This window comes from Enhydra lutris, unplaced genomic scaffold (genome assembly GCF_002288905.1).
Source record: "Enhydra lutris kenyoni isolate GAN:26980312 unplaced genomic scaffold, ASM228890v2 scaffoldscaffold72, whole genome shotgun sequence".
In the NCBI taxonomy this organism is placed as follows: Eukaryota; Metazoa; Chordata; class Mammalia; order Carnivora; family Mustelidae; genus Enhydra; species Enhydra lutris.
Window position 1 is genome coordinate 3,959,331 of NW_019154156.1, and position 14,642 is coordinate 3,973,972.

The 14,642-nt window shown below is 41.3% G+C and overlaps 1 protein-coding gene across 3 annotated transcripts in view; it reads right to left on the reverse strand.

The window, feature by feature from the left end:
* LOC111159979 (inositol 1,4,5-trisphosphate receptor type 2) overlaps positions 1-14,642 on the reverse strand; it is a 490,010-nt gene that overhangs the window by 42,149 nt on the left and 433,219 nt on the right. For 2 of the 3 annotated variants that reach the window (XM_022522705.1, XM_022522706.1), the window contains exons 54-55: positions 13,387-13,552; positions 2,962-3,122 (exon numbers count right to left, since the gene is read on the reverse strand). In XM_022522705.1, the coding sequence (XP_022378413.1) occupies positions 2,962-3,122; positions 13,387-13,552 (327 nt within the window). Of the gene's footprint in view, positions 1-1,946; positions 2,841-2,961; positions 3,123-13,386; positions 13,553-14,642 lie in introns of those variants that run through there. The other variant, XM_022522707.1, reaches the window with a different exon arrangement.

A 14,642-nucleotide genomic window follows, 5' to 3' on the forward strand; every position in this document is an offset into this window, starting at 1 on the left:
CGTTGGATTTGTAGGTGTTTGCAATCTTTAGATAAGCTATCTAGCTGATCTCCCGCTACCTGAAGTAGTCTCAGCCTGCTACTTCTCCGCCATCTTGACTCCTCCCCCAAACATGTCCCTTTCTACTTCTTTTACTTGTCTTTCTTCTTTTTCCTGAATGGGGGATCCCCCAGGTTCTGTCTTGGGCTTTCTCTTCCTTTCTCTTTACACATGCTCTCTTCTCCCCTATCTTCCTAATCTGATGGGTTCAACTGTCACTTCATGTAGACAGTCACAGTGAAAACTGTCAGTTCCCGAGTACCTCCACTGTGCTATCCACGTTTAAAGGATCATCTCACTTATCTCACACCAATCTTCCCTTTGGATGAGGAGGCAGAGGCCCTAATAGGTTCAAAGACTGACCCAAGATATCCCAGACCACACAGCAAGTAAGTGACAGAGCTAAGGTCTGAGCCCAGATCTTCCTGGCTCAAAGGCTTGTGGTGTTGTCACTACCCTGACCCTCCTCATTTATGACTCAGCTTCTAGACTCATTTCAAAATCAACAAGTGTTCTTCTCTGACCAGCCTTTCCTCTTGCAGAAGACCTTCTATAACTGATACAACACCTTTCTCCTAATGACCAGGCTCACAACGTCAGGTGTCTTGGCCTCATCTCGTAGTCTACTGCCTCTCCTGATCCTCCCTACCCCTCATCTTATCAACTGCCAAATACCACCTCTGATTTCATCTTTCCCTTCTCCCAACCAGCCTACACACCATGGCCTGACTACTGTCCTAGGCCACATCATTCCCACAGTGAAATCCTTCAGTGGCTTCCCATTCCTGATGAAATGATAACCCAAACTGACACTTACCACCAAAAGTCCAACCTATTTTCTCTATCCTATGTCCCAGAGCTTCTTTACAAGTGGACTATATATCAGTGAAACTGCACCAATGCCCCCTGGGTGTCTGAGCGTTCTGTCTCTATGCCTTTGTTCGGGCTGCTCCCTCGTACTGGAAATCAGTCTTAATCCAACAGACAGACCCAATCTACACAAATCCTACCCTGTATGATATACTGCCCCTAACACCCACCCACCACCCCACACACAGCATTTCCCTTCCACCATCTCTCAGCTGGATGTCACTCTGGATCCTTAAGCCTTCACAGATTTTCATTTGTTCCACTCTTGCAGAATTTCGCCTATTCTACTTTTGGCTTGTTTTTCTCCTCTCCCTCTTATTAAACTCCAAATTCCTTGGCAGAGAGGGAATGTGCCGGACTCCTCAGTGTTTTCCCCAAAATCTTTAAGTCCAAGGCATGCAACAGATGCCCAGTAAATATGTATTCATTCAATTGACTCAAACTTTGATAAAATACAGCAATATGAGGTTAAACATTTTAAACATAACATTCTACGTGTTTTTCCCCAGCAAGCAGATGCAAACTATTTCACAAAGATGGTCCTTGGGCATCTTGAGATCAAGAATGTCTAAATAATGGCAATGAATGCCTATCTTCAAACTGATTACCTTTTTTCTTAATGTAGATGGGAGAGAGGGCAGAAAAGGAAACATGGGGGGGGGGGAAGAAACAATATTAAGTTCTGCCCACTGTCCCATAAAGAATGACAACTTCATGGTAGGATGCAAACTTCCGTGCACACAGAAAACTTATAGGGGCACCTGGGAGGCTCAGTGCATTAATACTCTGCCTTTGGCTTAGGTCATGTTCTTGGGGTCAGGGGATTGAGGTCCGCATCAGGCTCTCTGCTCAGCAGAGAGCCTGCTTCCCCTCTTTCTCTGCCTGCCTCTCTGCCTACTTGTGATCTCTCTCTCTCTCTCTCTCTCTCTGTCAAATAAATAAATAAATAAATAAAATCTTAAAAAAAAAAAACTTACAGTGGACGTAAGTCAAAAAGAAAAAAAAAACATGAAAAATCCTTAGCAATAAAAATTCAATTTACATGTAGCTCTCCTGTGACACATAAATATTGTCAAATGAGATACATTACTGCAATGTTAACTTGCTCGTACTAATATGTTACCTGCCAAAGATAGTCTTTGGTTGCTCCCTCTGTAGTTTATGTCTTCCTACAGGCATGACCAGCTTCCAGAAGGAAGGACCCACAGCTACCATCATCTAGCTCTCCCAAAGCTTCAGCATTGGTGCTGACTACATGTTACCCCGGGACCAGGCTGCAAGGAGGATCTTGCCTCTTCTAAAGCTTCACTCTCAAATAGTTTTGTAAGAAGGGTTTTGAGAAAGAAAGTCCAACATACAGCGTGTTTATTATAAGAATATAGGCATTGATTTCAGACGCATCGATACTCACTAAAAGTGCATCATGACACACTAACGTAACTCTGACTTCTCTTTAAGCCACTTAATTTTAATCTTCTGTAAAACAGAAGAAAGGCCAAGTCATAGACAACCACAGCCTCTGCAACTGTTCTTACTAAGGAGTTAGAAGCAAGTAGGTATGGCAGAATCAGTGCCAATCGTCAGCAACAGCCCAAACTATATGTAGACAGAACGCCAGTGTTCTCCCACTGAGACCAAACACTACGCTCTTCCCAAACATGGTTCAATTTCTTAAACTCCTGATTTCTGAAATACAAGGAATTTCTTAGAGTATGACTCTTCTGTTCCCATTTGACAATGGGAAACTTCTAGATTTGGAGAACTGAGACACAAGCAATGACACGAGGTCAGAAGATGAGAGTTGGGACTGAGGTGGTGCCAGGGAATTCTTCAGCAAACATCCTCTGTGCACTTGAGACTTCAATTTGGTTTCAATAACCAAGAAGTCCAGTGATTTAGGCAGCATGAAGGTTCTTCAGTGACTGACAGTCCTGTTTAGAAGTTAACAAAATGACTAGGAGAACGTCTATGTTTTAGGAGAAGGGGAGGGTACAGAAGGGGAGAACACACACAGGCAACGTAGTCATAGGTTCAAACACTCTCATCACTTACCACGATCATCTGAGCCACGTAACTTTCAGGTCCAGTGTATTCAGTTGGGTCTTTAACCTTCACCAGGACGAGGAAGTACAAATAATGCCACATATTGTGTTCTGACTTGATGTGCTCCTCAAATGAAACCGTTTTATTATCAAACTTGTCTCTCTCAAGTCCTGCAAAACACAGAAAGCACAACGTATGTAATCTGTCAGTTCATCAGCACCTACTTCTTAGTGTAAAAACAAGACATCACAATTCTGTGAATAAAGGCTTTCCGTGAGTGTACTGATTTAGAATGTCATGATCCAAAACAGCATAGGACACAAGACCTCCAGAAAAAAGGCCAGAGCTTGTAGATTGCTTCCAAAGTAATGTTCTCCCACCCCTCCACCCCCCATCCAATGGATCCTTGGAGATGCACGGTCCTGTTACAGTTGTAAAATTTGCAGATAATTTTAAATATGGCTATGTCAACACTGTCCAATTAAACTGGACCACAAGTCTAAGAAAAAGAAGTAAAAATGATCATGCAATAAAAGGCACACTTGCTAATCAGGACAGGAAAAAAAATGTTATTTTATCCAGGAACTTGGGTAAAAAGAGGAGAGGCAGCAGAGAGAGTCATCTTGAAAACCACTTGTAATCAGTGAAGGGCAAGCCAATGTCCACAGTGATCTTTGCTCCTGGGGAGTAAGGGCTCCAGCCTTTTAGACCACTGTGTTCCTGGCATTTTAAGGAGGGGATGGTCTGTTCAATATCCATGGCAGATTTTCAGCTGCTGGAAGGACACAGAGGAGAGGTTCTGCATAGTAAGATTCCTTTCTCTCAAGGGTTGAAGAGTGGATGAAAGAAAATGAATGGAGATGGAGAAAAACATCTATGGAAAAGTGAATTTGATTGCCAAGTAAAATGGGGTGTTGGGATACAGTCTGGTTTTGCAGTTCAGATACTGGAGAAGAAACTAGGAAATTGAATTCCAACCCCGGCTATTCTTTCCTAAACATATTTTTAAAAAAGATTTTATTTATTTGACAGAGATCACAAGTAGGCAGAGAAGCAGGCGGGCAGTGGGGAGCAGGCTCCCTGCAGAGAGCCCCATGCGGGGCTCGATCCCAGGACCCTGGGATCATGACCTGAGCTGAAGACAGAGGCCTAACCCACTGAGCCACGCAGGCGCCCCTCCTAAGCATATTTTTTAAAAAGCCATTCAGGAACAAAGAAGACGCTTTAAATAACTAGATACAAAGTACAATAAGTAAAAAGAAAAAAATCTGTCCCTACTGGAAGGGCCACCTTTTAAATTACATTATTGGCTATTTTAATGGAAAATACCATAAAATTTGCTGGCTGATGGTGACGCCTCATCTCATTTGACCCATCATCAGCTCAGTGTGGCCCAAATAAAATCCATACTCTTCCCCAAAACTGCTCCACCCACAGTCCTCCTCTTCATTCCACGGCAACTCTAGTCTTCCAGTTGTTCAAGCCAAACCCCGAGAAGTCATCCTTGGATGCTCTCTTTCTCTCACCCATATCCAATTCATGTTGAAATCCTTTTGGCTCTGCCTTCAGCAGATACCAGGAATCTGGTCCCTTCTCCTCAACTCCACAGCTGCAGCTCTCATCTGAGCCCTCATCGTCTCTCACCTGGGCTACTGCGATGGCCTTCCAGGCCTCCCTGTTTCCACTTTAACTCTCTGAAGCCTATACTCAACACAGCGGCCACTGAGAAACTTCAAAACCCGAAGCAGGATGGTGTCTCCCCTCTGTTCCGAACCCTGCAGTGGTTCTCCACCAACTCAGAGTAAGGGTCAAAGGCCTTACGATGGCCTCTGAGTAGGGTTGCCAGATAAAATACAGGTGCTCAGGTGATGCCAAGTTAAGTTTGAAGTTCAGATGAATAACGACCAATTGTTGAGTCTAAGTGGGTCCCATGTAGTATCTGTTTGCTAAAGTCAAAGTGAGTTGGCCCTATAGCCTCTCTGACCTTGTCTCTTACTCTCCTCTCCCTTGCCAACTCCCCTACTGGCCTCCTTGCTCCTCGCATGCAGACTCCTGCTTCAGGGCCTTGGGACTGGTCGCTTCTTCTGCCCACAGCGCTCTTCTCTCTGGTGTCTCGCTGACTGACTTGTTCACCTTCAAGCTTTTGCTCAAATCTCACCTCCCTGTGGCTTAACTTGACCACCCTATTTAGTCCTACAACCTGCCCCTTCCCTTTTGCCAGCAGCCTCAATCACTCTTTCTCTTTTATGCTCTTTTTCCTAGAGTGCTTAGCACCTCCTAACAGAATGAACATGGCCATATCATCGTTCCATTAAACTGGACTATGTGTCTAAGATAAAAAAGTAAACATGACGGTGTGAGGAGAAGCCTGCCTGCTAATCAGTACAGAAGAAAGGTACGCCATTTTATCCAGGAGCTTAGAGAAGAACTTTCTGTGTTTATTATTTATTGTGTGTCCAGGAGCAGATACATTTGTCTCTTTTTTCCACCACTGGTCCTAATAGCTAACATGGGTGTCCGGTTCACAGTCAGCCCTGAATACAGTATTTATGGAATGAATTAAGAATATTTCACTAATAAAATGTTACTCCACTTGGGTGACTATAATCAAATACAGATTAATAACAAATCTTGGTGATGCTGTGGAGGGATTGGAGCCCTCATACCCTGCCAGTGGGAATGTAAAAGAGGGCAGCTACTTTAGAAAACAATTTTGGCAGCTCCTCAAGAGGTTAAACTATTTAAAAAGAGGGAGAGAGAGAATGTTAAAGTAGATATTTCCAGAACTCAGTTCAAACAATTACATTCCTATTGCAAGGTACATAGGGCTATAAAATAATGTGTCTACTATCAGGTAATCTGTAATATGGTAAAGGAAACACACAGCTTGCATTATATCCTGAAGTGGTATAAACTGCCAAGGAAACACAGAGGAGGACAATATGAATTGTGACGAGGTACATTTTAAAAGATTTAAAAGAGGTGTAAAGCTTTAAGTGTCTAGCCTTGAAACAGGATAATGGCAAGTGGAAAAGAGATGAGTGGTAATAAAAGCTAGCTAATTTTTATTGAGCACCTATCTGTGCCAACAACAACATAAAGATGTTTAAATAGGCTCTTATAATTACAATAATCCAATCTGACCTTTCAGTATGTGAGGAAAGAGATTCAGAGGAATTCAATAAATTGCACAAATTAACACCTCTTGTTAGTGGAGAAGTCAGTCGGTATTTAAACAAAAACATTTCTAGCTCTAAAGCCATGTTCTTTGGCCTTCTGGGCAAAGGCAATGGCAGGGCAAAGCTACAGATGAAAGTGGATGACCTGTTTGGGGGGAAGCGGGGGGGCGTCAATTCCTCCAAAGGGAACACTTGGAAATGAAGATGTCATGGTACATTTGGCACAAATTATGAAGAGTTTTATTTATTTTTATTTTTATTTTTAACTGTGAAGAGCTTTAAATGCAAAGCTATGGAGATTGCACTTTATCTTGAAGGCCTCTGAGTGGAGACTAACCCGTTCAGAGCGGTGCTTCAGGTAACTTTCTGTGGTGGGATTTAGAAGAAGACTGGGAGTAGAGGCTAAGAGTGAGGAGACCAGGGGACTAGAGCAGTGGGGGGTGTAAAGGCAGGGAACTGGTTGTCTTTCATCTCCACTGGTTCTTGCTCTCTAAGTTTTGTTGGCCATTCCCATGGTTTCAACCATCATTGTGCTGGTGAGGCAGCCCCAACACTGACCTTTCTTCTCAACTTGTTTCTATTTCTAGCTGTCTTCTGGGTAAATCCCCCTGGCTCACTTATGAGTATGTCAAACTCAGCTCATCAAAAATTTGTTTCTTTAGCTCTTCTTCACCTCTGTTAAGGAAGTCCTTGTCAACCAGGGAACTTAAAGTCATCCTTGAATTCATACTCTGACAATCTACTCTGTACACATTTCTTAGAACGACTGGGACTTTCTCACCATTCTCTAAACTCTGAATGGATTGGAAAATTCTATGTCTCTACCTCCTCTCTTTCCTGCCTCACAGGTACTCCTTCCTCAAGACCCAGCTCAACTACCACTGACTTGCACAAACACAAACAGTTGGTGGATCTTCCCTGTGCCTATAACACTTCGCTATGAAAATTTATCTATTTCTATTGTAGCCTCTACACTTTACTGTCTGATCTATTTTTGTATTAGCACCTGGCTTAGTATTGGGAAAACAGTAGGCATTCAACTAACAGTGATAGAATAATTGAAAAAAAAATTAATAAGAGGGAGAGATTGAAGAGAAGTTTTTGGATGAAAATTCAAGACGGCTTGATGTCCAATTAGAGGGACAGATTTAGGAGGAATCAAGAATGACCCTAAAGTTCCTGACCTGAATGATTGAATTTATGGTAATATCAGTACAGCAAGGGAAAACAAAAAAGAAGGAAGAGACTTTGGAGGGAAGATACATTGATTGGGGAAGTGCTGAATTTCTGATGCCTATAGAACAACCAGTGTTGGGCTGTTAGATCTGAAGCTAAAAATCTCTTAAACAGAGATGTCAAGGTATTAAATATACTAATTCAAGGATAAGTGACATAAAATAAACAATGAAAGCCAGGGTATTGGAGGAGATGATAAGATAGAAAGAAAGGAAGAATAAGAGGAACTCCGTGTGTTCAACACAAAGGTTTCGGAAAAAATAATCCTGTACCTATGTTGTGTTTCCCACACAGTCTGACTAAGGTGAGGGCACACATCCACCCATCACCCAGGTATCCCCATACCTTTTCTCAGTTCTGTTTTTCTGCATAGCTCTTAGCATCACACATTGCATGTGTGCTGAAAAATGAGCTCCGCGATGGCAGTAAATTTTGTCCTTTTTTGTTCACCGCAGTAGAACAAAACTTAGTAGGACTAAGAACAAAACTTAGTAGAACTAAGTGCCAGTAGAATAGTTCTACTGACACTTAGTAGATACTTAGTAAGTAACTGTTGAACAAATTAATGTATAAATGGCCTTAAGGCACAAGTACAGATAAAGAACTAATATACTAAGAGAAGAACACATTGCCTCTCTCTGACATATAGTCTTTATCTCCTATTAAATCACCTAGAAAGATCTTTCATTCAAGGCACCTGACTACCATCAATCCTTTCTCCATTTTGGTATTTTGTCACACTGGTCTGTCAACATCTCCTTCTGGTTGAACCTTCAGCCTCTGGTAACTCAAAATTAATAATTAATATGGACACCGGTGCCAATTTGTTCCTCTGCTTACTGCTTCAGCTCTGTAATCTGCTAATCATCACCCTATCATGGTTGCCTTCTGGATCACTAGCAATTGTTTTCTGAATCATAACTCTGAAACATCTGGTCATTGCCTTCAAGGCTAGGAACATCCCATCTGCTCTCATTGCCTGTCACAGAATTTACCTCCCCCTCTGCTGCTACTATGGGTGTCACTTGGTACGTGTGCTACTGGAGCCAATTCTCTCCTACTGTGGAGATTCTCTCCTCTGTTGTTTGGTAAGATGCCCCTCTTTGGATCACAGCTTAACACCCAGTTCTTACAAGAACCGTTTATCAATTGATCACAACTCTTCTATAGCCTACTAGTACAATCCCCAAATATCCCAACTGTCTAAATCATTCTCGTAATTAAGATCTTTTAACGTATATGGTATGTATTAGATCTTATACATGGTAAACAATTCCAGGAATGCATGCATATCTAGATACACATTATGATAATGATTCTCACATATTTCTGCTGAAGGTCCTTTGAGAGCAGAGAGTAGAGAAACTTTATGTTGCTGAGGTCACAGGGGTTAGCAGTTATAAGTGCCTGGGAATACTTTTCAGTTTTTTTTTTTTAATCCTGTTTTATTTTAGATGTTCACATTAAATTTGTTTTACTTTTAAAAAACTTTATTTTACTTTGTAGCATACTATTTGTTCTAATGTAAAAAAATACTATTAAAATTAACTCTGAGATTAAATGACTTAAATGTCCTCTCAAATTTTTGAATAAATGTGAAGCTTCTGGAAAATAGACCATGTTGATCTAATATCTCCTCCTTAAGCCTTCTTATTTATCACCCTATATCTCTGTGATAATGTGTATGCTACCAAAACATCCTGAAGGTGACAAAATTTAAAATAACTTGGAATTGGTACACCTAGTTTTCTTGTCTGCAGTATATATCAGTTTAGTACTTAACCACTTTATCTTCCTTTTATAGGTTATAAGGTACATAAATATAGAGACAATGCTAATTTAGGCTGATTTATTGAATAGTCATTCACTAAGCAAATATTTATGAATAGTCCTCAATACATACTATGGAAGCATAAAAATAAATATGACATGGATCTCTTAAAGAAGGGAAATTAATGTGCATTGAGGGCTTACTCAGCTAAGCATTGAGCTAGGAATTTTGAGGCACATGATCTCAATTATACTCACTCAAACCGCAGAAGATGGCATTATATTCTCCATTTTTCAGATGAGGGAACAATAGTTCAAGGTGAAAAGGAAACTTGGCCAAGATCAAATATCCAGGATACGGAACCAGTGTGTTTACTTAACCATGAAGTCCACGCCCTTTCTACGAAGTGATGGTGTATACCATCAGACAGAGGTAAGACAACAAAAAATAAGTATGGTGCCATACTGCTAAGTATGATGTCAGCAGTTTAGAAGCTGTGACATGTTTGCTGCTGGTAAATGGAATCTGAGAAGGCTTCATGGAATAATGGCATTAGAGCTGGCCTTAGAGAGAGGGTTGGAGTTCAATAGCTTAGGAGTTTGGGCAATCCAAATGGAAACACCATAACTGAGAACATGTGGAGAGTCTCTAAGTTGAAGATGAGTCATGCAGTTGGGCTGGATGTTGATCTATAAACAGGGGAACATTGGATGAAAAGGTGGGCAAAAAGGGAGCTTGACTATGGAGTACCTTATGTGCCAGGAAATTTGGAATTTTAGAGTTACAGACTGTGCAATGCTATTGATAGACTTTTGAGTAAGGAAGTGATGAATTCAAACTGGAAAAATTAGTTTGGCAGCATTGAGCAGAACATTTTGGGGTGTGAGCCCAGGTGAGCCTGAAAAACCAAGGTGTGGCTGTGGGATATGTGGAAGGAAGTGAGTGAGATTGGGAACACAGATTCATTAGCAGATGGTAACTAGTGCACCTGGAATTAGAAAAAGAAGTTGCTAAAAATGATGGCGAAGCTCCCAGCCCAGAAAACTGAAGGCCCAGTGGGATATCATAAACGGCAATATGGAGGTCAGAATAAATTGCAAGGTCAGAGGAGGAAGATAGAAGATGCACTGGTTTTTAGACATGGTAGATTTGGCTGCCAAAAGTTATGCCTGTATAGGCGTCAGTCAACAACTGAAAACAAAGGACAAAAGCCTGGAGAGAGGCTGGACCTGTGGTTGCACATTTGGCAATAATAAAATCCGGACCACTTATCCAGTGGTGGGAAGAAGGCTTGTGATGGAATGAGAGAATGGGCAATCCAAGGCAAAAGAAAAGGTCAGCAGAAAACTAATGGGGAGAGCTGAGAAAAACATTCAGTATGGTGATGAGGGTTACTGTGATGTTTTAAGGAATTTACAGGTTATAGGGTTTTTTTGTTCTTTTTTTTTTTTTTTTTTTTTTTAGTAACTGGGAAAAGCCAAGGAGAATTTTGACAGCAAAGGGAAAGCCTAGAGGAGCAGGAATGGTACCTAAGTGTTGGGCTTGCTTTGCTTTTCATCTTTCTTGTTAGACTATGGGAGGCAGGATCATGGCCTCAAATGAGGCTCACATCTAACTGATACATTCTCCCAAAGAACCCCTTCTTCCAAAGTTGTGCACTGACATAATAGTCACTATGATCATGAAGTGAAGGACTTAGAGGAAGCACTGTAAAAGCAAGACCATGGGACACATAGAAAGATTTTCAAGGGCAGCACCTCTTTTCTTCCACAGAACTCACTCTTCCATCCAAACCTTTCTTTCTCAAATCCCCAAATTATTGTGTGATATCTTCCTTGGCTCCATCTCATTCTTGCTTCCCTCTATCTAGTCTACACCTATAAATAAAGACTCTTTTTGTCTGCCTCATTTCCTTCCAGTAAGTCTCCCCCAGTGTTGTGCAACTTATCCTCATGGAAAGGACTCCATCTTTATCCTGAATCACCTGAATGAGAAATCCAAAGGCTCTATTTGGCATAATGTGTTACTGGCCTTCTCTGCTTTGAAATAGTTGATAACCAATCACCTTCTTCCCAAGGCTGTGTCCTCCCCTCATATCCACGTGACACACATTCTTGGTTCTCCTCACACCACGCTGACTGAAGATCTGTGTGTTTTGCGTGTGTGTGTGTGCGCGCGTGCGTGGGTGACCCTCATTCTCTCAACACTGATATTTCCCACTCTAAACCCCATCATTTTCCCATGTCCCTCTGATGTCTTTCCCCATGCTCTGGCTTTTGCTACCACACACAGACGGAGGATTCCCCAGTTACTCTCTCTAGTGTAGACTCATTCTTTGGGGCTCAGACCTCTGTACTGGGTGTAGCCCACTGGGATGTTGAGTACACACTGCAAGTTCAGTATTTCCAAAGTCAAGCTCAGCAGATTCCTCTCCAAATTTTTTCTTCTTCTTTTCTTCTCAAACTCAACTGTTGGTACTACCACCCACCCCCACACACCACTACCTTTCATATTCATTCCTAACCTATTCATTCCTAACCACTGAGGTTTTTTAAAACTCTGTCTCTAAATATTTCATGACCCTGTCCACTACCCTTAATACTGCCACCCTAACTTTCCCACAGCAAAGTTTCATTACCTTTCACTTGGACTATATCCCCTGACAAACAACCAGCCCCATTGCTCTAAAACAAAAATTAGATCCTGTACTCCTCTACTTAAATTCTTTAATGGTTCAGCTCCTCTGTAAGTCTACAGGACAAAGTCCAAGTTATTTTAACATAAAAGGCCATGTCCTGGTGACCCTCTTCTCGGGGCACAGACTGCACTGAAATTCATGTTCCAGCAAAACTGAGCTCCTTATAGGAACTGAGGACTCCCATTGTGCTGTTCTTCTCTTCATGCCTGTTCTTAGGATGGTCCCTCTGCTTCTACCCACTTTATTTTATTTTATTTTATTTTTAAAATTTGATTTATTTATGTGAGAGAGAGAGAGAGCATGAGCAGGGGGAAGGGCAGAGGGAGAAACAGACTCCCCACTGAGTGGGGAGCCCAAAGTGGGGCTTGATCCCAAGACCCCAGGATCATGACCTGAGTCAAAGGCAGATGCTTAACCTGCTGAGCCACTCAGGCACCCTGCTTCTACACAATATAATATGATAGATACCTTCCATCTTTACCATCAATTCAGTGACCATCTCTCCTAAAAGCCTCTCCTGACTGTCCCCACTACAACCTGAAGGGGTATAACAGCCTACGAACTTCTCTATCATGTCTCTTAACACACTAGATAGCAATGACACTTAACTGTGTTTGTATTCCACAATAGATTGTGAACACTCTGAAGAAGGGCATGTCCAACTCATGTTTGTTTCACTGGAATACAGTTCATTGTTACAGGTTAGTACTGGGTACACGTTTGAGTGTTGGAGGAATACTCCATTAGGAGAATGAGACAGTTGACAAAAGGGGAATCAAGAGAGAATGGGATTTACTGAAGTCCAATTTGAGTTATGTAGAATAATGTTATAGTGAAGCCCTTATGCTTGTTATGTGACTTTAAACAAAAGATTCTTCAGCTCAATGTGGTGAAAGAGATGGTGAGAATAACCTGGACTTGGTGATTATTCAAAGAGAGGGAAGAACTCCAGGATGCTAGGTCAGCTGCAGAGACTACCGAAGGGCTGAAGAATATTAAGAAGATGGTAGAGCAGAAGGGAATGATGAGGACAAGTAGAAAGCTGGGTGAGTCTGAGAACTAACAATGGGGAAAGAGAAGGAGGGCGTGCTGTGTGTGTGTGTGTGTGAGAGAGAGAGAGAGAGAGACGGAGAGAGAGAGATGAAAAACTGAGAGAAGGTACAGTGAACATAAGTCCAAGCTGCTAGAAAAATCATCTGTGGATTCATAATCCAACAAAATAAAATAAAAATCATCCTGTCATTTAATCAATGTGTTATTGTGATTAAAAATCTGTTTGCCAGTTGGTATAACCTTTTGAAATTTTGCAACACATTCTACAGTCAGAGAATCATACAAATCGCAGAAATGATGACAAGATAACTTTCGGATATCATTCTTCTATTTCTGGAAGCAGAGAACCCTAGTCTGCTGCTTGGTTACATAATTTTTGTCCAGCTTTCATTTTGAAATTGTTTTTCCCAAAGCATGACAAATAAAAATCACTCTAGCCCCTCCTTCCTCCTGGACAGTTTCTTCACCCATTATTTTAGTACCTTGAGACCACTTACCACAGATGAAGCAGGTTGTCTTTAGAATCTCTTCTTTTTTCTGTTTTTCACTTCTGAGATCAGCAAAAGTATCAATGATAACACCAAAAATCAAGTTTAGGACAATAATGATGACAATGAAATAGAAAAGAAGGTCATACACCACTCGGGCAGCAAACAAAGGCTCCTGAAATAAAAATTTTAAAGAACATATATGTATACATATTTTCAAGGTACGCTGATTTGGCACATGGTCTAGGAGAGAATACATTCAGTGTCTGTTTACTGAATGAATATAAATAGTGCTCCGAGCTGGAAAAAATAAGACCTACTTTCTGTCTTCATTTTCTTTCCTTTAAGTGTTGTGAGATACACTGCACATCTGTTCCCAGAGCACCTTCCCTTCTCCAGGACTTATACCCCTCCCACCAATGGGGGAACGTACGTTTTATTAAAAACCACTGTACTATATCATTCTGCTTAATGCATTTTGGCACATCGGGACCCTATCCCAGAAGCCGCACAAACGGTAGACAAGTAGAAATTCCCAAGGTCAGCCGTTTGGAGCTGAGAAGGACCTAATGCTTCGTCCATTTCTAGAGTAGATTTTGTTCTTGGCCTTATAGGGTTAAGTACAGACAGCTCTAGCTTACTTCCACCTGAAGGGCAGTATTAAAACACACATCAGAGACACTGCAATCCAGCCGTTTCATAGACGAGGAACCCTTAGATGACTGACAATAAGCCACAGCTGGCTTGTCGCAGGACTCAGATTTTTCAAGCCTTCTGCCTGGAGTTTGAGCTTTTGCAGCGAATGAGAAATTTTTTAGCCTTGCCATTTTAATATATGAAATCATGTTAGAATTTGTTCAAATTTTGTATTCATCAAGGATAAAGAATGGCCGCTATTACCATTCAGAGGCAAAGAGTAAATCTTCACTCCTGAGAAGCCTGAGACACAAGAGGCAGCCTACTTCCTGTTATTTATGTCACAATTAACTCCTCTACTAAGTTGGTAGTCATGATCTCATAGCTGTAACACAATACACAGTTCAAACTTGGAAACTTTTCATAACCCTACTAACAGACATTGATCTTTTAGGACATGAGCTATTTCTGTGTAGTTCTAGTATACAATTAATTGGTTTTTAATGGCCACCATTATACGCTTAAAGCAAATCACACAGAGGTACAGCAAACAAAATTGTGCTGTAGATGTTGTTAAGAAAATTTTAAGAATGCTTATGTTCTTCTTGAAAAGATATTTTTTTCTCCAG